At 38.0% G+C, this 21,349-nt stretch overlaps 1 protein-coding gene across 1 annotated transcript; it reads right to left on the bottom strand.

Annotated features, from left to right (window-relative positions):
* Positions 1-735: 735 nt before the first annotated feature.
* On the bottom strand, positions 736-12,547 carry LOC140244715 (ribonuclease H2 subunit B-like). Its single transcript, XM_072324331.1, has 10 exons — positions 12,388-12,547; positions 10,279-10,350; positions 7,893-8,000; positions 7,233-7,309; positions 6,599-6,713; positions 5,314-5,484; positions 3,529-3,610; positions 2,813-2,888; positions 2,116-2,202; positions 736-862 (listed from the first exon to the last, which is right to left on the bottom strand). Exons 1-10 carry the CDS (start codon positions 12,464-12,466, stop codon positions 767-769), a joined length of 963 nt encoding a protein of 320 aa, XP_072180432.1. The 5' UTR covers positions 12,467-12,547; the 3' UTR covers positions 736-766.
* Positions 12,548-21,349: the final 8,802 nt, after the last annotated feature.

The following is a 21,349-nucleotide window of genomic DNA, read 5'->3' as shown; positions in this document are numbered from 1 at the left end:
GGTCGCTCAAAGCTTTCAGTGACTACTGAGTGCAATATCATGAGGTATTCCTCAACATGGTGCACAAAATCTACCTCAGAAAAGACATACAGTTGAACCTCTCGTATCCGGACAAGTCGGGACTGGGGCTCATCCGGATAAGGGATTTGGCCGGATACGGGAGACTCAATGCTTTATACATGTACATATACTCGTACATACACATGTACTGATGTAGCCCATTGTAGTACCACATGTAGTAATGTGAATACTGCAACCTTTTCATTGTTACACTCAGTAACAGACCCCAAAATAGAGGTGTATGTTAATGTTGGAAGTAATATGCAATTCATGTGTGTTTGTGTAGGAGTTCTCAAGGAGCTGGGAATCCCCCTTTCCTCCCGTAATTATAAAAAAAAAAAAAATCACGGCGAGATTGCGTCCGTATAATAGAGAGATCCGGATAAAGGGAGGCCGGATAAGAGAGGTTCAACTGTATACAGTATTGTGATTGAAAAGGGGGGAAATCTGGATGCAGTAAAGGAAGTTATTGACGCCCTGTTGCACACACTGTGATGATTTGCACTAGTCTCCAATGCACCGGATTGTTCGTGTGGCTGGGAGAGTTGCGGCGTTCCACGCAACAAACAGTCATTGGCCTCACTACCCAGACACATCATACTGTTGAGACATTGCAGTAGGGTGGCAGGTGACCGGTGGCTGAAACACCCAGTGGGCATCACCTGACGGTGTTTCCGGAGAGGCGTGGCTGGTCAGTCGGTCAGCCTCATTTCTGTTTCTTGGCAAAGAAGCTGGAGATACTCTTCATCCCTTTGGTGTTAACCTTGCTAAGGGCACGCTGACCAGCGGTCATCTTTCCTGGCTGCAGGGTGGAAGACAGGTGGGTGTGTCCATTTATTCAATATTGAAATAGGAGAGACACTGGACATGCAACATGTTTTGCTGCAGGTTTATGCTCATCAATTTTGCGAGTTCATTGATACACTTATGTATTCAAGGAATCAACAACACAGCACTCAACCAATAATGCGAATCTAACTACTCATGACATTGCCACGAAAGTTGCGACTTGCGACAAACTACATGCTCGAAATGCATGGTGTACGTAGTGCTTGTATTGAAATATAATTTCATGGACTGTTTGTTATCACTCAAGATAGGGTGAGACATTAGCAGTGGCCTGTGGCCTCTAGAAATTGATGTCGGGCAACCAAATTTTCAAAAGGGTTACTTTTTGGTGCCCCAATGGAGAAACTAAGGTCCAAATGAATTGTTACATTTCATTTTATTTTGGGTAGATACACTTCCTCTTTAGGCCACCAAACATTCAAATTTATAGATGTTACTGGCCTGAATGGGCAACCAGAAAAAATATCTAGCATTGAGCCCTGCCTATAGATAATACACATAAAACTAGAAAAGCACTCTTAGAGCGCAGACCTCCGCCAAGCAATTACTTTCCACCGATGATCTTGCTCTTCCCAAAGAGATTTTTTTTCTCCTCTCCACCACTGGGGGAAAGCTCTTTGGGCTCTCCCATAGACATCAGTGATTTTCACCCATAGGTATACATGCTGAAAAATTGCCCGATTTCCCAATATAGAAGACTTTGTTACGTCATAAATCCTTAGCTGTGCGGTGCGCCTCGCCCTAGCAGAAAGTGGAGCACTTACTTTAGTGCGCGCATGCAAACCTCAAATACGCGCCGCCTGAACTCCCAAGTTCATAGACCCTACCTGCCAAACTGTCAAAAATCCTTCATAAATTCCCCAAAAATTCTTGGATCACTACCGAAAGTTAATCAATTGTTACTTGTATCATTCTAAATCTTTCCTGCAAGTTTCATTCAAATCTGTGCACAACTTTTTGAGCTATTTTGCACACCGACAAACACACAAACCAACGGTAACGAAAACATAACCTCCCCCCTTGGCGGAGGTAACGATGTCCGTACTTTCAAAATACATGATATACCAGTATTCAATTTCAGTTGTGTAGCGGCGAACTAATGATCAACCCTCTGAAAGCTACAGCTTTGGTTGCCTTTGCTCACTACTGCAGTTGATGTGTGAGGAAATAAGAAACAAGCTTGCACAAAATTCATCTCCTTCTCACCTTCTTCTCCTGTTTGACATCATCTGTTTTAAATGACATAGAATAGTCTTCTTCGGGTTCAGACTTCCCCGAGGAAAGTCTGGCTTTCTGTGGACAGAAAGAAAGTTTATGTCGATGAAATTTCTTTGCAAACTGGTTACATAAATCACTGTAATTCACCACTACAACACGTCTTTACACTGCAAAAATTAACATGATGAGAAATCATAATATACAAAGCCAACAAGATTTTTTTTTTTCACTCCCATTCATGAGTCTATCTACTTTTTTATTCATCAGTGTCGGGCAGAAAATGTGTTGTTTTATATCTCCTCTATATCTCCATTTACTGTAAAACACGATATATTCGCGGCATTAATGTTTTGTGAATTGGAGCCAACAGCCTTTTTTGTGGCATTAAATTTTCGCGAACTGCCACTGGCATTCAATGCATATAGTGTAGACAAGAACTTTTGCCTGCATTTTTATTTCGTGAATCTTGGCGCTTGCAAAATTCGGGAAATTAAAATGCATGCAAACATTCCTCGGTTTACAGTAATGTTTGTGCATTAGAATATGAATGAGCAAGTAAAAAACAAAACAACAAAAACAAATCAAATGTATTCAGGATGTTTCAACTTTTGCAACTCCAGGCAGAGGAAAACAACGTTCCAACATCCATCCATATTTTGGTGAGAGTGATAGAGCAGCAATTTACCTTTAATGGAGGTTCATCTCCATTTTCTACAGGCGTGGTTGTTTTTGTCGTCATCTTTGCTGAGAGTTCCTTGATTCTGCCAATGAGACAAAAGTTGCTTCTTGGTTATCTTCAATAAAACACCACAAACACAGTTCCTTTGTGATGAAGAAACATGTGCTAAATGATTATTCAAGGTGAGTATTTCTAATAGAAGAATGGTGCCATACTCATTTGAATTCGGTTATAAGAGAATTCTTTAGACTACACATTAAACACATATTACTATGAAATTTACTTGTTTCTCAGGTGATATAATTTCTGAAAGTACATGCTACGATATCATCAAAATGAATTAAAAAAAGGAAATCATCAAATACACCACAGTACAATATCTGTATCATCCTACCAGTTTTGTATTGCATCAATATCAAACAACTTGTACCTTGTGTAGTTGTGTAAAACCATTTGCAATATGTATTTCTCATAGAAATTTAATGGACTAACTAAACTAAACTGAAAATATGAGGATAGCAATCACCATTTTCAGGCCTCACTGACAGTTGGTGCAATTCATTAAACATTCATAATATAAAAGGCCAATGTAGTATGGAATCATACATCATTGACCACAGGCTTCATACATTGGCATCATGAACAACAAAATAAATCAGATCAAATCAAATTGATGCTGAAGCCTCTGGTTATTCAAAATCACGGGATCCATCTTAACTCACCCCAAGAGTTCAAACATCTGTTTGCTGAGTTCTGGGCTGAGGTAGTCGGAGACCAAACCAGCGGCGTACCTCTTGTAGTCTTCTGTTGACGTTACAAAAATATGAACAATTTTTTGTGAGAACACGAAGAACGCATTCGCGTTATTTGTGTGCACAGGAAAGCATTCATAATGTGCACGTGTTGTACACAAGTTCTGGATTGCATAAAAGTTGAAACAGACAGACAGACAGACAGATAGACAGACAGACAGACAAACACACACTGTCTGAAATCATGCGATGAGGTAAAGTCCTTGAATATGCTCTCTGCATAGAGAGAATTTTCAACTTGTTTACTCTCAGGCAATCTTCTGGGGCAATATCAGATGAAGTGTAATTTATTCATTGATCAATTCAACAATTTTGTTTAAACATTACAATGTGCCTCATTGATACAGTTTGAGCGTATCAGGGCAATTACCCCACAAGGACAATTACTCCTCAGCTAAATACTGGTTAGTGATAAGGTTTGGGTTAGGATTACTTTAAGGATTAGGATAAGGTGAAGTGTCAGGCAAAGGGTGTGGGGTAATTGCCCTTGAACCAGTTTGAGACTTATGAACAGATGTGCTGTGAAATCTTTTATGAAATGCACGAGTTGTGACTTTCTCGCACACTCCTGGACACCCCCATTTTAAGTCCTTTCAAATCAAGGCAAAGAATAAACCCCCCCCCCCCCACAACTCTGTATTCATAGTTTGTATTTCCTCTGAACTTTGAAATGATTGCTATTTACAATGTTTTTACAGATTTTGCATTATATTTAACAGACATACCTTAGCTGCAAATAAATAGATTTTGGATGATATGTTATTTTATTTATTGAGTGACTCACATTTTCTACGCTATGTCTTTTAATAGTGGATCACTCTTTTCCATCATCATAAGCTGCGGTCACACAGGCAAAATATCGCGAAGACTGGCGAAGAAAAAGCGCACCATATGACAACTAATGATTGCGATGTGACAATGTACACACGTACATCACAATGAAAGTGCATTTCAGATGCACAGCCCGTGAACAGATGGTGGACTGCTCAAGTAACAAACTGTGTAAAGTTTCAATTTCTACCATTCACACTGCACTAGATTGGCGGGGGCCCTGGAAATTTCCCTAGTTTGAGTGGGAAGTTTCGCAAGAAATTTTGCAAGAAGTTCCTTGGGAAGCTTAGAGTCACATTAGCAAACTTTGAGATCTGAAAGGTCGCGATCTTAAACTTCATGATCTTTTGCAAAAGTGACCTTGGCTATATTTACTTTTCTGTCAACCCTGCAAAGTATACATTGTTTTTTCCAACCATTCAATTCATTCGGATGTATATTTTGTAATCTACATTATGATGCATTTTGTACGAGACATACTTCTCACAAAATGTCGAAATAACATGATTTGTGAAATGTATGCTTTGTATTATATTTAACCGTTTGTTGGATGGAAATAAGACTATAATTACTTAAATTGAATTGAATTGAATACAGTCATAAATTAAACGTCGAAATAACATGACTTGTGAAATGTATAATTTGTATTACATTTATCCCTTTTGTTGGATGGAAATAAAACTATATTTGTAATGAATTGAATTGAATTGAATTGAATTGAGCCATAAATTATCTTGTCTTGGATCTGTTTGCATCTCTCATTATTTATTTATTATGAGAAAAGGAAAGGGAGAAAGAGGAAAACTAGCGAGAAAAAAAAAAATATGCTGATTTCAAACTACATCATGGCATTTCATAACATACCATCAGTGGCTGCTTGGTCCTTGGTGCTCCTGACAAACGTCATCGACTGTGCCCCACTGCCCACGTGGATGTCTGTTCCTTCCAGGCAGGCCGTGGTCTGCTCGACTTTCGCTCTCAGCCAATCCAGGGTCTTCGTCTCATCATAGCGGTATGCCCTCATGTCGCCACTTCCTGTGGATGAGGATCACAATGTCTCATAATGGTTGCAATACTGTATTAAGCTGTTCTTTTTGCAAGGATTTAATTTTCGCGAATTTCACAAATCACAGTTGGACCATGAATTTAACAACACGCAAAAATGTCACCATGAGCTACGTGTAGGATATTACTGCACTTCTGAAGGCCTCTGTGTCAATTAACAAAAATAACATCTTACGAAAATGTCTGTGACCTTCTCATTACCAAAAATATCTGTGCGCGAAAATAACAGCATATCAGTAGACGAATGAGCGGAAAATTAGAACTCAAAACAAAACGGTAACGATCTTCACATATTGTGGGTCTTCCCTCGCAAGCTTTTCAGATGTATTTTATCAACAGATGACATTCGGGTATGGAAATATCAAGCATAAGACTGACATGTTTTAGCTTTCTATGCAGATACCATTTTTCGATCAACTACAGAGTCACACAAAATAATGATAATGAGGTTGTGTTCTTTATGTACCCATGCTACAGTGTACATATGTATATGTTTTACCATGTTGACGTTTTTTTCTTTTTCATAATCTGACCCTTTTAATCAGTTTTAATTGTTTTATGTGTCTATATTTTGGCATATAATATGCTTAATTCACATGTATTTTTACATCTATATATTGAATCAGACATAAAGATCGAATTGAATCAAATGAATGGCCCCATGGTTCAATGATAAGAAATGGAAAAACAGAATGTCTATCAATTTAACTCATCTTCTTAACTACGCATTCAAGCTTTCACTTGGGAGAAACAAACCCTGATCTTTAGCTCTACAGATGAGTCGAACTGCTTGAAGTCAATGTAATTTAGTGACCAAATACTGGACATCTATAGTATAATTCTGTCAGTTAAATTCTGACTCTCATCTGTTCCCTGCATTCCAGACCAAATCATATGACATCATATGACATATGACTAATACTGTTTTCAAAGCATAGACACACACTATCTACTTCATTAACTATATAGTTAGGGAAATTCAGTTGTTTTTATTTTTAATGAAAATTTTACAACTTTCTGTCTTAGTAACAAGCAATTAATTGACTATTAAGCCATTGACACAAAACTGAGGACTTAAACTGACCTTTAACCTCCGAGATGTTTTCTACTGCAGATATACCAGTGCACTGGAGCAATCTGACACACTGTGGGTAGTCTTCATCGTAGACAATCTGATCAAGGGTCATGAACTTGTTACGCTGAAAAAACAATCAAACAAAAGAGCAAGATATTTGAATGACTGAATCGCATGAACTACAATGTATGAACCTCTGGAGTAAAGATATTACTGAACATTTTTTTTCCCCCTGCCTTTATAGCATCGTTCTTTTCAATTGCTACAATGGAAGCCTCGGTAGAACAGATCTCTGAAAGTTGTAACGCCTTTCTTCTTGGGTTGCATACAAGTAATTGGAAATGGCATGCTTTGAAGATGTAATTTGCAGCATGATATCTTGACAAAATAAATACAATATCTATATCTGCACCCAAATTATTGCTGAAACACAGCTAATGCAGCTTGAGGTACAGTCCTTTAGCAAACAACGAGCAACAAAAAATGAATTAAACTGTCCTGATAATTCTAGTGTACCACTGGAATGTTTTAGAAGTGTGACATAAAAGACAAAAAAATGTAGGGCAATAATGCATCTGTGACTTCAATTGGAAGTCGCCCCCCCCCCCCCCTTTTTGGGAAGTCTGTATTTAGGGACACTCACCTCTTGACTGGACTTCTTGAGGTATGGAAGGAGTAAGAAGACTGGGTCCACAGGGGTGACTACTTCTAAAGACCCATCTATGGGGGAAACAAACGGCGGAAAAATATCAGAATGAAGCAAATACAAAAGAGTTACATTTCAAAAATGACCTATGAGCCGTTAAAGACCTTTGTGAAAATGGCACATCATTACATACCTGTGCCATTATCTGTGACTCTAGTCCACCAGTTAGAATAAAAGACAATGCCCGAAATACATAAAGCTACATTCTACAGAGAAGGGCCTAAAGTTACGATACAACCAGAGCCTGAATTCAGGCATTTGCCTAAAAACAGGCATCCCTGCTAGAAGAATGAGTCATTCTCACGAACATCATTCAAAAAATATTACATGTCTTGTTGGGTTAGTGTGCATGTGAATTGATCCTTCATGGCAATGCATATCACACAAAATGGGCAAAGAATATTTTGAGCTCTTTTATCCTTCATAGTCATTACGTTTATTATTCTGCATCATAAGCCTAATGTAATGCATCAATGGATAGGTTTAAAACAATCCATTTGAAGAGGGTGAAGGAGAGGGGGGCTATGTTCAGCAAAAGGATAAGATCTGGGATCTTCGAAAAACAAGTTACACTGACTACCAGTATGTGAGCTTTACCTTCCTGGACAGTATCATTGATGAACCATGATCCACATGGTCTTTTGAATTGCATCACCTCATGGACGCTGCTACCATCACTGCTGAAGAAGAACATGGCACCTTTATCTGGATGTAAAGTAATAAAAGGAATACAAAACCATCATCATGATATCTTCTTGGTAGAGCGGGCTACACACAATGGAGGTATTTGATAAATTATTCTGATATCATATATCAACTAGAAATGTCGCTTTGGCGACTGGTATGCCTCCGCCATAATGCATGATTTTCCCAATAGGTCTAGATAGTACATGTGGACACTGTGTGATTACATTTCCACAAAATTGGCAAATATTGGAATGACAAGTTTGTCACAAATGTGTTGAATGTTCACCTTCCTTGACGTAGGTTTAATTGGATGAATAAGAGAGCATGTATCTAGGGATTTAAGGACTTTAACTTGAATTTGACCCATTCATACATTTAGGCATTGAGTAATTTTCAAGGTACAGGTGTGGAAAAAAAGTGCAATTTCTGAATTGAATAGTAAATTGTTACCATTTTCATCTGGCCCTTGACCCTAAAATTCATAAGATAATTACTTTCAGGTAGAACATGCATAATATGTACTAAGTTTCAAGGTAACTTGAGCCACTTCCGAGATATGGAGGAAAAAGTTAGTTCAGCACTTTCACTTGATCTTTGACCTTTTGACCTTTGAGGCAAAAAGAGAAAAAAAAAAAAACTTTCCAGGGAATTTCTATTAGGTTACACACGCATACACCAAGTGTAAAAAAAATAACCCTGCTGGCATTGCATAAATATGAGGGTAATAGTAAAATTTTGAAGTCTTGCACTTGACCTTTGACCCCTGAACTTTGACCCCATGAACCCTACATTCTCTAGATAATCACTTCCAGTCAGTACATGTATATACTATGTTCCATGAAGATACCTTGAACAATTTTCCAAGGTACGGAGAAAAAAAAGAAGTTTTAATATTTTTACTTGACCTTTTGACCTTTGACCTTTGACCTCATGACCCAAACTTTCACCAGAGAATCTTAATTGGGTAATACATGTATACACTAAGTTTCAAGAAAATATCTTCAGGCATTCAATAGATATGGTGGAAATAGTGAAATTTTATGTATTTGACCCTGACCTTTTGACCTTTGACCTTTGACCTAATGACCCAAACTTTCACCAGAGAATCTTAATTGGGTAATACATGTATACACTAAGTTTCAAGAAAATCTCTTCAGGCATTCAATAGATATGTTGGAAATAGTGAAATTTTATGTATTTGACCTTGACCTTTTGACCTTTGACCTTGAGCATGTGGACCCAAAAGTTGATAGGCACAACTTCACCCCCTAATACACATACATGCCAAGTTTCATTAGGATACCTCAACAGGTTTCGATAGTTACCTTGTCCACAAAATTCAATACGGACGGACGGAAGGACGGACGGACGGACGGACAACCCGAAAACATAATGCCTCCGGCACCACTTCGTGGCGGAGGCATAAAAAGAGCATTCACACAAACATATATCTTGTTACAAATAAAAGTGACCCTCTTTCCTTTACACAACATCTGAATAACTGAAGTACAATTGTACGTGTGTAATTATGCAAAATCTAACACTTAAAAAGAGAAATGAAAGCCTGTAATTACACTGTACACCTTATTATGTGCATAATTATTTCATTATTGTGCACTGTAATGTTGATATTGTTTTACTTATTTTCTGTAAAATATACAAACAAACAAATTAGATAAAAAATAGGAAAAATCCTTAAACAGAGAAATATATAAAACTTGGATGAAAGGGAATTACACTGTATGTGAAGTCTAAGAGTGAAATAAGTCATCATGTATACAATACGTGTTAGAATCAATAGGCAAATAATAGTACAAAGTCCTTCTTAGATAAAAGGGAACTGAAGTCTAAGAGTAAAATCAGTCTCGTATACAATACAATGCATCAAAACCGATGGGCAAATAACAGCAGCTTGAAAACACTTAGGAAACTCCGTTTGCTAGCATTAATGTAAATGCTGCACTCTGTAAGATGTAGGCATACACACTTAAAGATGAATGTGTTAAGTTAAGGGTAAACAATAACAAGGGTTTTATATTTCGGTTCAACATAACTTCAATTTGTATATGTCTGGAAAGCCCAAAATATGATCAGCATGCAGATTACATTACAAGGCACACCATACCACAATGACAGACAATCCTTCACTCTGTGACACCTTGAGCTATTTGAAAGCAAGTATTGTCAATATCAATTTATAGACACATGGGAAGCAGATACTAAGGTTACCATGTCCCTGAACCTGTGGACAGTCTCAAGATTTGTAAGACTACAGTAACTCTGTCACATATCTCACCTGTCTTGGGGTGTCTCAGTTTCACAAATGCAGGGTCTGGGCATCCATCCACAGCACATTCTAATGAAGTGTCTGATTGCAAACAAAAGGGAGTACATGTATTTACATCAGTAAATGTCAAATGACGTAAAAGGATATAACACAACAAATGTACAAAACTCACAAAAGGGTTTTACATGTAATGGCCTATTACATACATGTAAGATGATATCTCAAAAAAATGTTCAAAGCTCATTAAATGATAAGAGAGCTCAGAGTCACTTTTTTTTTTTCTTTTACTTTTTGGCAATGGGACAGGTTACGTAAATTCATATTAATCTTGACAGGGCTGGTAAACACAGGTAGAAGCTCTAGTTGTATTCAAAGATGGGATGGTTGGTGGCATGCTAAGAATGAGATTCAGGTAGGCCCTACTAATCATGAGAATGAGTGCAATTTCATATTCAAAATATTCATAAACAAACTCCCTTTGCAACCGATTGACAAATTGCCCTCCATCGAATGTCAATCACTTGCAATGAAAACATCCTGACGGAAGAATTTCATAAATTTGAATAAACACCCTCCTTTCACCAACATAATTTGAATGGTGTCATTAACTCGTGGGTGGCATGCATTCAACAATATTAAAATCACAAAATGAAATATGTTGATATCTAATTCTTACATTTAAATTCTACACTCCACAGTGCAGTGCAATGTAGGTTGTTTCCTTTAAAATTTCTACCATTAATTATCACAACTAAATTGTTTTGTTCAGGCTTCACAAATGAGTGGCTGTGCTGGTGGCAGTGCAGCATGCATCGATTAAACAAGACTCGCATACTTGAGTACAACTAACCGTTAGAGTCTCATAGATCATCGAAAAACTTGCATTCTTTTTCTTCAATGACATTGTAAAACTAGTTCCAGTGATTCTAGTAAAGTGTCATGATTTAGAAATAGAATAGAGTAAAATATCCCGTTTGCGGCAGTTTAAGCATTGTTAAGAGTTTTTCCAACTTGTAAACAAATCAGGCAAATTATTTTCAACCATTTCATATATCATAGACAAGATTATTCATTAACGCAATTGTTTTCATGAAAGAAATTTACCATTGACCAATGCAGTTTTCATGATTTACCATGGCAAAACCCGGCACAATTTTCGCCGATAAGGGCGATATGCGACGTAGTATTTCTGCTTGCAGCACGATGTACAATCCCTATGCAATACGCGCGTGCTCCGCGATCTTTAGCTGAACGCCTTCACATGTCTCGCGAACATTGCATAAGCGCCAATTCCCATTGCGAAAGCACGTGAAAATAGCGTGCGCACATGCATTGGCCGCAAACAAGATCGCACTTCTGGCGGTGTTGTTGATGTCTTTCTCGTGTTTTTCTCATTTTTTTCGATGGTAACATCCACTTTCTGAAAAAAATGGCGGCCCACATCGGCTCGCAAAAATTCTATTTTACGTGAGGATATGTTTTCAAAATCCATGAACATCGAGAAAACGAAAAAAAATCCAGTTTCTTGGACCATTGTTTCTTAACTGTTTTGTTAAGAACTTGAGAAGTACCGAAAATTTCATTTTGGATGCGATATGTTGTCATTTAGGTGAGAAAATTTCACTTTCGTCAGAGATCGTGCCCATTTTATCGGTTGGTTTTTGTTGATTGCTAGTGTGTTAGTATATGTGTAGTGTGCATGTAACAGTGCAATGCTGTGTTTAGCTGTATATTACCGTGTATGTTGTACCTGCCGCGAACGGCTGCACGGCCGCTTACTGACGCAGTAGCAATCTAGAAACTAGAGTCTATGAAATTTTTTAAGTTAAAAAAAGCTAAATTTGAATTATATTTTTCAAAATGATATTTGTATGATACTACTAACGTTAGGTATGCATGGTGAGAGATAGATGAGAGTGATTCGTTCTTCTAGTTGTGCTATGCTACCACTACAAGTTTTCTAGGAGGCCCTTTACGGTAGCATTTAGATTCTAGACAGTATTGGCCATTGCTGGCATGGCATGGCATTGCCATTAGTAACAAACACCAAAGTAAAGGTACGGGACAACATATTTTCCTATGCTGTGTGTGGCTATGACATATTTGATACCGACTTACCTGGAGCGATGATCACCCATTGGTTTCTATCTTTCTTCGTGGATACATGCTTTTTGCGCTTTTTGGAATCCTTAGGCATACTGTCAAGAAACCTGTCTGGACACCCCAAAATACAGGAGTGGAACAGAGTCGTTGATTGTCAGTGTTGTTTCCGATCTGTGACGTGGTTGCTAGAACTGTACTGTGCCCTGCACCGTTGTTTATGGGATTTATATTTTTCGCGAGCGCGCGCTTCGCGGGAAAAAATTGGAATCCTTTCCCACGCACGACGTTCCAGTCGTGGGAGATCACAACCTAATCCCCATAAATTCAGACGTGATAAACGTACCAGGGCCCTGTTTCATAAAGCTGTTCGTAAAGTTACGAACAACTTACGAGCGACTGGTGATCAGTTCTGATTGTGTGCTATACTTATCAGAATTTCCATAATTCAGCACAAGAACTGATCACCAGTCTCTCATAAGTTGTTCGTAACTTTACGAACAGCTTTATGAAACACCCCCCCGGTTACATACGAAGAATTTCGGTCCACTTTCGATTGCCTTGATAGGTTGTCGTTAATGCAATAATATGAAAGATAGATCAGCCGACAGGTCAGGCAAATAGAGGCATTTCTCTTTCTGACAAAGTTCACTATAGAGAGATAAAAAAAAAAAAAATAAGAGAAGCGAATTTTATTACATGTATAGTAAGGGTACTAGGTCTCGCGCAGGGACCTAATGATCGCGCATAGCGTAACTGCGTATAGAAAGCGATATTACGCGTAGGACTAAGCGCAAAATTTGCCGATACGCCCATGGAATAAACATACCTGACTTACCGCTCAACATGAGAAGGAAGCAGGAAAGAAATTTTGATTTCCAACAAATTTTCCACTAAATTTCCAATTTTTTACCTTGTACAAACCTACCTTCCGGTCCCTTAAAATCTGTTCTAAGGATGTTGTAGCCTAGACGTGTCGTCTCGCTTGTCTCGTTCGTAGTCGATAGAATTCGTAATTTGTTCGATCGATCGTTTACCACGTGACGTCATCATACACAAGAACAATGTATGCTGCCAGCTACGCTGAAATACTGTTAATAAATGTTGTTTTAAGTCAAATTTTAACACAACGATTATAATATTACAAAGGAATAAATATTTCAGTCTATCGAAGTTGAAGTGTGATTTCAATTTGAATTTGCTTGTGATTTCTTGCGCTAACTTGTGATATATTTGTGACAGGGGAGGGCCATAATGATACTGAAGAAAACAAATTAGATGAGAGTGTGACAAATGGGTGACGAAAATGAGAGGGTGACGAATGGGTAAGCAAACACACAAACACACACACACACACACACACACACACAAAATATAATTTGGATTATGTTCATATTTTACTATTTTCCATTTTATGTTACGTGTATATTATTGGTTAAAGTGATTAGAAATATTGTAAGAAAACTTTATAAATGAAAATCATTAATGTAGTAAATCACAATTTTGTGGATGATAGCAGCAGAGTTCGGGTTGCAAATAGACTAGAGTGTGTAAACTTCCTGCAGGAAATTACAAAGTTAGTGTAGCTTTTAATTATGTGCCTGTATTGTTAGTGAAGTTGACTCATGGGTTTGTACGGTTTCTTGGATTTGTCAGGGTAGGTAATAAAGTTGTGTTCCCAGAGGAATCAAGTAGCTTTTGTATATAGATGTGTTTAGAGGGATCTACAACTCTTTTGTATCTTGGGGCCATGAACATTTTTATGTGCACAGGTTGGGGTTGCATTGTTTGGAATTGAATGGCCACCCTGAATGTAATTGGGTCTGTACATAGCGGGATTAACTCTAGGGGAATGAACTTTGTCTGTAGGATCTTTTGTTTAGAGTTGTTGTGGGCTAGATTTCTTAGAGGAAAGGAGAGTCTGAACCTGGAGTTCGGAGAGGACAGACATGGGATAGCTAGCTCTCAGGCCGGATGTATCTTGTTCACAATGTTAGTGTTGCGGAATGTACCTGTATTTTGAAAACTTGTGCTGCAATAAAAGCAACAAGGCATAAAACACAAGTTGAATCTCCCATTTGTTTTTGATATGCGTGAGGACTCGATCGATAAACTGAGATTGAAGAGAAGAAGAAAGGTGAAAAAGAACCCGCGCGGCGCATATCACAACAGTTTTTGGTGTCAGGAGTGGGATGGGAATTACTTCAACGAAGTGTTATATGGAGGATTGTTGCAGCAAAGTTTGGAGGCATGGACACAATATATTCCACTGATGGCTGACTGTGATTTGCTGTAGTAACACAAGGAGTACCAGCATGAGGATTTAGTTGACTGTGCCAGTGAACAATGCATCTGCATTATCAAGTTGTGGTCATTCATGTGGCAGTCTCCAGAGAGGTTTCAAGTGTGGATAGATCACTTGGGGTGACCTGGTGTTTAACGCTCTGATAAGGCAAGCTGGCCTGTGATGGAGTTGCAAACCTGCTGTTTTGACTGGTGCCTTACTGAGGGACAGGAGTATGCAGGAGTGATGGGCAACTTCAAGCTGGGCAGGCTTGTAGCAGACTGGAGACTGGATCTGATGGCTCGTGGAGAGTTTGCTGTAGACGTCGGAGTGCTGGCATACGTCGGGGGCACCTGGACATCGATCAGGCCGTGACGATGGGAGCTGACGTACATTTCATGCAGTGAACACATATTTGATAACTGCTGAAGTTTTATCTGTCTGAAGGATTGAGTGGACTTCATGCAGATTTTGATTTATGATATCATTGTGTTTTGTATTTGAAAGTGAGATGTCTAAGTCAGTTTTACTGGTATTAGGCATACCAGTAGTCATGTGTGAGCAGTTTCTGTGTAATAGCATTGTTTACACAGCAACCAAGAATGAGGTTAGTAAAATTGCTTCATTGATATGATTGTGTTCATTATTGTGTGAGCCACAATAATGGAGGGTTTGCAAATTGATAATTGCTCTCTGACTACATTTCGACAAGCAACATTTGAGTTTTGTAATCTCGCTCTAGGCCATTCACAATTTGAAAAGTTTGGTGGGTGTTGTGAAGATGGCACTGAAACACCTTTTTCTAACTGGTTGGAAGGATTCAATTTCGTTATTGAACCTTTCCATTTCAGTGATGAGGAGAAGGCTTGGGTTTTGGTGAGCAACCTCACGGGGCCAGCAAGAGAGGAGATAATATATTGCTTGTCGAAGGAGGAACAGAGGAGTTTTAAAGCGGTAGTTAAGGCTCTCCGTTCATGTTTTAGTAGGGAGAATTCTCACTATTTGCAATGCTTGTTCCACAATCGTGTCCAGCATGATAATGAGGACTTGGCAGACTTCAGCAGAGCTCTCATGCGTCTCTATGCAAAAATAGTGGATGCTGCAGACCATGAGACAGAAGCTGCAGCATTGGGGCAGCTGAGAGATGAAGCTCTGTCAAGTCAGTTTATCAATGGGACACGAGATGTGAGGGAACGGGTCATGTTGAGGCGCCTGTATTTCCAAAATCAGGGCGGCAAGTTTGAAGTGCTTCGGAGGGAAGCATTGTTCATACTCTATGGTGGTCGTATGCCGAGGAGAGATGGGCTGAATGATGTGAATGTAGATGCTGGAACACATGATGTGTTCACTGAGCCAGTCATTCAGAAGCAAGATCTCTCGGGTACAGCTACCATGGAGGTGAATGAAGAAGCATCTGCTCTTTTGAGAGAACAGTCGCAAAGGGAAGGTTGTGTTAGTGCAAGTGGGGGTGGTGCAAAATTTGATGCAGGGGGACAGGGCCATGATAAGGGTGACAAATGGTTTGATGCCAAGGAGGAATTGGATGCTGGGGTGCATCTAATGGTAGAATCCTTGGACGGGGATACCATGACGGATCCCACTTTGTCATATCATGATGTCCAAGAGCATGTAAATAGGCAGTCACCAAGCACTCCGGTAGCACACAAGTTGCGGTTGGCTTCAAAAGGGGGGAAGATCACTGACGTTGATATGGATGCCAGTATCTTTGTGATGACTGAGGTGCGCCCACCTCAGAATAATGTATGGGATCATGTAAATGTTCAGAGAATAGTTTGGGGTCCCTGGGAGTCGAATTGGAGACCAGATTGTGTTAAATATCTCTTGGCTGCAGGATAGATTTATTCCCCATTATCATCAATGGTAAATAAGTTTGGTTGTCAAGTGAGAATTTGATGTGTTCATCTGGATATTTTTGTTGCGGTCAAACAATATTTGACTCTTAATGTAAATTTGTGTTGAGAGCACAAAACTTTGACACTGAGATAAGAAAAATAAGGTTTTGTGTAGTTATGCAACTTCATCAGTTAAGTGAAATGATAATGCCAGTTTCAAACATGTTTTAATGATGAAGTGTGTGCTTTGAGAATGATGGATATTTCTCATGGTGTTAGTCTACACTGCAAGTATATATTTTGTAGATTATTCTGTTTTGAATATAGCCCTGTTAATTAAGGCTACTTAGTATTTTGTTGTTAGTGTGGATAAATTCGATAATAATTCTGTTAATAGAAATCCATTTTTCTAAATAGATGTGGATTGCTTGGTGAATGCATAACGGGGTTTTATCATTTGAATGTTATACACAAAACTAAGGTAATCCCTTGATAGTGAAGTATATTTTGTTTAGATTATTTCACAAATGAGTGTGTAAGTTGTGACAAGGGATGTAAACAGGGTAAAAGGAGGAGAAAGCTTCGATTGTTTGAATAAAAAAAAAAAAAATCAATTTTTTAATCAGTTTGTTCACATGAATGTGTTTAGAAGTAATTCAGTGGTTTGCTGGAATTATTATTTTCATGATGAAAACTGATATGGATAAAAATTGAGATGTTTAAAGGATTATTTAATTGGAAATTATGGTATTGGGTAAGATCAATGAATCAATCCTTTGTTAATACAGTATACAAACCGTCTTGACAAGATTAGTATGCATGTATTTGGTGTTTAAAGGATCATTGTGTATTTGAATGATTACTTTTGTGTAAAATTTTGTAAATGAGCAAATGGTTGACAGGGATGGCATTTATATGGCATGCTGTGATAAGTTATGTACTCCATTTACAAGAGCTGGAATGCATGCTGACAAAAATTTTACAATTATTTGATGACGGCTATTCAGAGACATTGATTATTTCTGATGTAATTTGTTGGTGTGTGATATTTTAGTATAGTATGCGATCACCAGTGATTTGTCATATTTCCGCATGCAGTTGTATGATTTTTTTATTCAGTTTTAAGCAATGTGAGGACTAAGACTGTATCATATGCATCGATGTGCTGTTCTCAGTTATTGATGGTGTTGAGTGACACTGTAAATTAAAGACGTGCTAGGTGGTAGATAAATTAATATTGGAGTGTTTTGTTAGATTGCAGCAGAACGTAGCTGCTTGGAGTATTTATCTGCTTTCTTTATTGTATTCTGGATCTAGATAATTATTTGTAAGTTGTGATTTACGGTAACGTGTGTTGAGAATTAATGCATATACATTGTAGGTGTAATGACATTAATTGGGGGGAATTTGTAGTAAATCACAATTTTGTGGATGATAGCAGCAGAGTTCGGGTTGCAAATAGACTAGAGTGTGTAAACTTCCTGCAGGAAATTACAAAGTTAGTGTAGCTTTTAATTATGTGCCTGTATTGTTAGTGAAGTTGACTCATGGGTTTGTACGGTTTCTTGGATTTGTCAGGGTAGGTAATAAAGTTGTGTTCCCAGAGGAATCAAGTAGCTTTTGTATATAGATGTGTTTAGAGGGATCTACAACTCTTTTGTATCTTGGGGCCATGAACATTTTTATGTGCACAGGTTGGGGTTGCATTGTTTGGAATTGAATGGCCACCCTGAATGTAATTGGGTCTGTACATAGCGGGATTAACTCTAGGGGAATGAACTTTGTCTGTAGGATCTTTTGTTTAGAGTTGTTGTGGGCTAGATTTCTTAGAGGAAAGGAGAGTCTGAACCTGGAGTTCGGAGAGGACAGACATGGGATAGCTAGCTCTCAGGCCGGATGTATCTTGTTCACAATGTTAGTGTTGCGGAATGTACCTGTATTTTGAAAACTTGTGCTGCAATAAAAGCAACAAGGCATAAAACACAAGTTGAATCTCCCATTTGTTTTTGATATGCGTGAGGACTCGATCGATAAACTGAGATTGAAGAGAAGAAGAAAGGTGAAAAAGAACCCGCGCGGCGCATATCACAACATTAACGATTATGAAAATATCAATGATGAAAATAATGATTATAAGAATGATAAAATGATGATGGTGGTGGAAGTGATAATGATAATAATGAAAATGATAATGATGATGATTATGATGATCGATGATGGTGGTGGTGATAACAGTAATAATGATAACAATAATAGTAATAATAATAACACATATGATAATAATAATAATAATAATAATAATAATAATAATAATAATAATAATAATAATAATAACACATATAATAATAATAAGAATAATATACACAAGTTAGGTAAAACTGCTGTTGCTTAACAGGGACAAATTTAATATCAAGTGAAAAAATATTCTACGAAACGTTAAGCCGGAGCACGTTACAGCCGCAGAGGGGCAGACACTTTCACGTATGAAACTACAGAGGGCAGCTGCGCGATCTTTACATACCCCGAGAAATTGAACGCAGAAAAAAAAGTCCGACATACAAACGGCGACAGCGCACTACTCCGTCATCGTATCATCAGGAGATTCTGGGAGGTGATTTTTCTGCATTTTCGTGATATTCATTGAGAAATTCAGGTACAATTATGGAATAACTTCTATTATAAGAGCATTTCAAATTTTCGTGCGCGATATCTAGACCCCTCAACCATATATGGAATTAGGTTATTTAAGTTACTAAACAACTCGGCTGCTGAACACTATGCCCTACATCGGTGTGCTCCTTTTTTCTGTAGGCCCTACTTACGAGTATCATTATTGTTATTATTTTTTTTTTTTGAACGTTTATTTTTCCGGATCGATAGAGCAGAGGCTGTCCATCAGTCAAATTTAAGTTATCATCTACTCCTTACTGAGCTGCTATTCTTCTGAGAAAAGTGTGATACCGTGGCGAATCCAGATGTGGGAGCATCAGGCGCACGCGCCCTCATTAGTTTTGGTTAAAACAAAAGAAATATAGGTTTTCCCGGCCAATTTCGCACTTTTGTCAGTCCATTTGATAAAAGGTTCATTCAATTTAGCGAAAATCCTCCTCACTGCACATTCTTCAAAATTGCAACTTGTTCGTTCAATTCAGCATTTCGATCAATGAAATTCGCGCATGTGCCTTTTCGAATTCGTAAAACGGGCATTCAAATTGGCACGTGCTCTTCAGTCATTCAAATTCGCCAGCACTTGCGGCAAATGGTATTTCAGTCATTCAATTTCGCGTATGGGCAGTCAAATTCCAAACATGTTCATTCAAATTGGCGTAGTTATTTCTGTTTTTAAAAGTTGAGAACCGTGATTTATACGTATTTAAATGTGAATTTTTGTTTCATCCACACACTATTAAGTATAGTAAAGGTATCTTTGATCCTTAAGAACTCAAGTTTATTGTTCTGTAACGCCCCTCTTCTTTCATACATGTTATACATGCACCAGTACCATAGATTCACTTCACTTTCTTATGTCCAGTCATGGCAGCACAAGTTAGATACAGGCGTATCTCTCAAGAAGACAGGGAAAGAATCATAGAAGCATTTGAGGGTAATAACCTTGACAAATTGATCTCTAGAGCTGATCCAAGAACTCTATTTCTAATGATGATTAACGCAATATAGCACCCACCAAATGAAAATAATGAAACATGCAGATGAAGGAAATAACTACGATGTAAATTGAAACCTCCGCCCAATCAATGTCAAAACAAACTTAAGATTAATGTATCTGTGGATGAAATAATGCTATCGAACATTATAAACAAATACACATATTTTGAAAGTACTATTGCAAAGATTATATAAGAATAAAGAATGAATACGAAAATATGAAATGTCAAGATGCTTGCAAACAATACCTAATGAAAATGAAGAAAGGAATCAAAGCATAAACGTGTCTGCTAAATTGACTGCAGTAAATGCGAAATTGGATGCCCACTGCAAGAATGAATTCGAATGAACGAGCGCAGCGTATACGTGATCACGTGACTATATCATGCTAAATTGAATGAACAATTTGCGAAATGATGCTTGTCTTGCGAATTTGAACCAAAAAAGTGCTGATTCGAATGATGTTAAAGGTAATTTGAATGCTCCAAAATGAATTTGAATGAAAAGATTATAAAATTGAAATACCGAACATGCCATCTAGACTAAATTGTGCTAAATTGAATGCAGCAATTAGGAATTGGACTGAAAAAAGTGCAAAATTGGCCGGGAAAACCTATACTTGAAAAAAAAAAAAAAGAAAAAAAAAAGGGAGAGATGCGTGCACCCCCTTTAATTTTCTAAAGGTGCTTCCCCTTTACGGAATTCTGGATCCGCCCCTGCATGCGATAGGCCATATATCTCCTGAAATAATGAAATATGACACTTGAATTGACAGGGAGGCCGGCCACTTGAAGCTGAATAGGCAAATGTAATCGCTCATAATCTTGTTATTCTTAGCTGGTGCCAGCCGCTCACCTACAAACTTGTAGCCAATTCTTGTTGGCATGCATCCATGAAAATATTAGGGTCCACAAACAACTTCAAAAGGCGAGGATTGCCACCCCTGGATCTCTTGTGCGGGTTCTTTTTTCTTCTTTTTTTTTTTTTTTTTTTTTTTTTTTTTTAGCCCCCACCCACCCATTGTTTGGGTTTAACCGACATTTAGAAAATTCAAATTATCACACAAGATGTTTCCTGCCAATAATCCAAGAACTCACTGCCGTAGTAGTGGCACATAGGGCCTATCACTGATATGATGAAAGGAATGTCTCTTATTCTTCTTTTTTTTTTCTCTTCA

The sequence above is a fragment of the Diadema setosum genome, chromosome 21, assembly GCF_964275005.1.
Source record: "Diadema setosum chromosome 21, eeDiaSeto1, whole genome shotgun sequence".
Lineage (NCBI taxonomy): Eukaryota > Metazoa > Echinodermata > Echinoidea > Diadematoida > Diadematidae > Diadema > Diadema setosum.
This window is presented reverse-complemented; position numbering and strand designations above follow the sequence as displayed.

What these genes read in the sequence shown, in the direction of transcription:
- LOC140244715 (XM_072324331.1), bottom strand. Translation starts at nt 12,466, where the DNA reads ATGCCTAAGGATTCCAAAAAGCGCAAAAAGCATGTATCCACGAAGAAA. An exon ending in ATGGGTGATCATCGCTCCAG is followed by an intron (nt 10,351 to 12,387) that starts GTAAGTCGGTAT and finishes GTTTGCAATCAG; the next exon opens with ACACTTCATTAGAATGTGCT. An exon ending in CAGATGTTTGAACTCTTGGG is followed by an intron (nt 2,889 to 3,528) that starts GTGAGTTAAGAT and finishes TCTCATTGGCAG; the next exon opens with AATCAAGGAACTCTCAGCAA.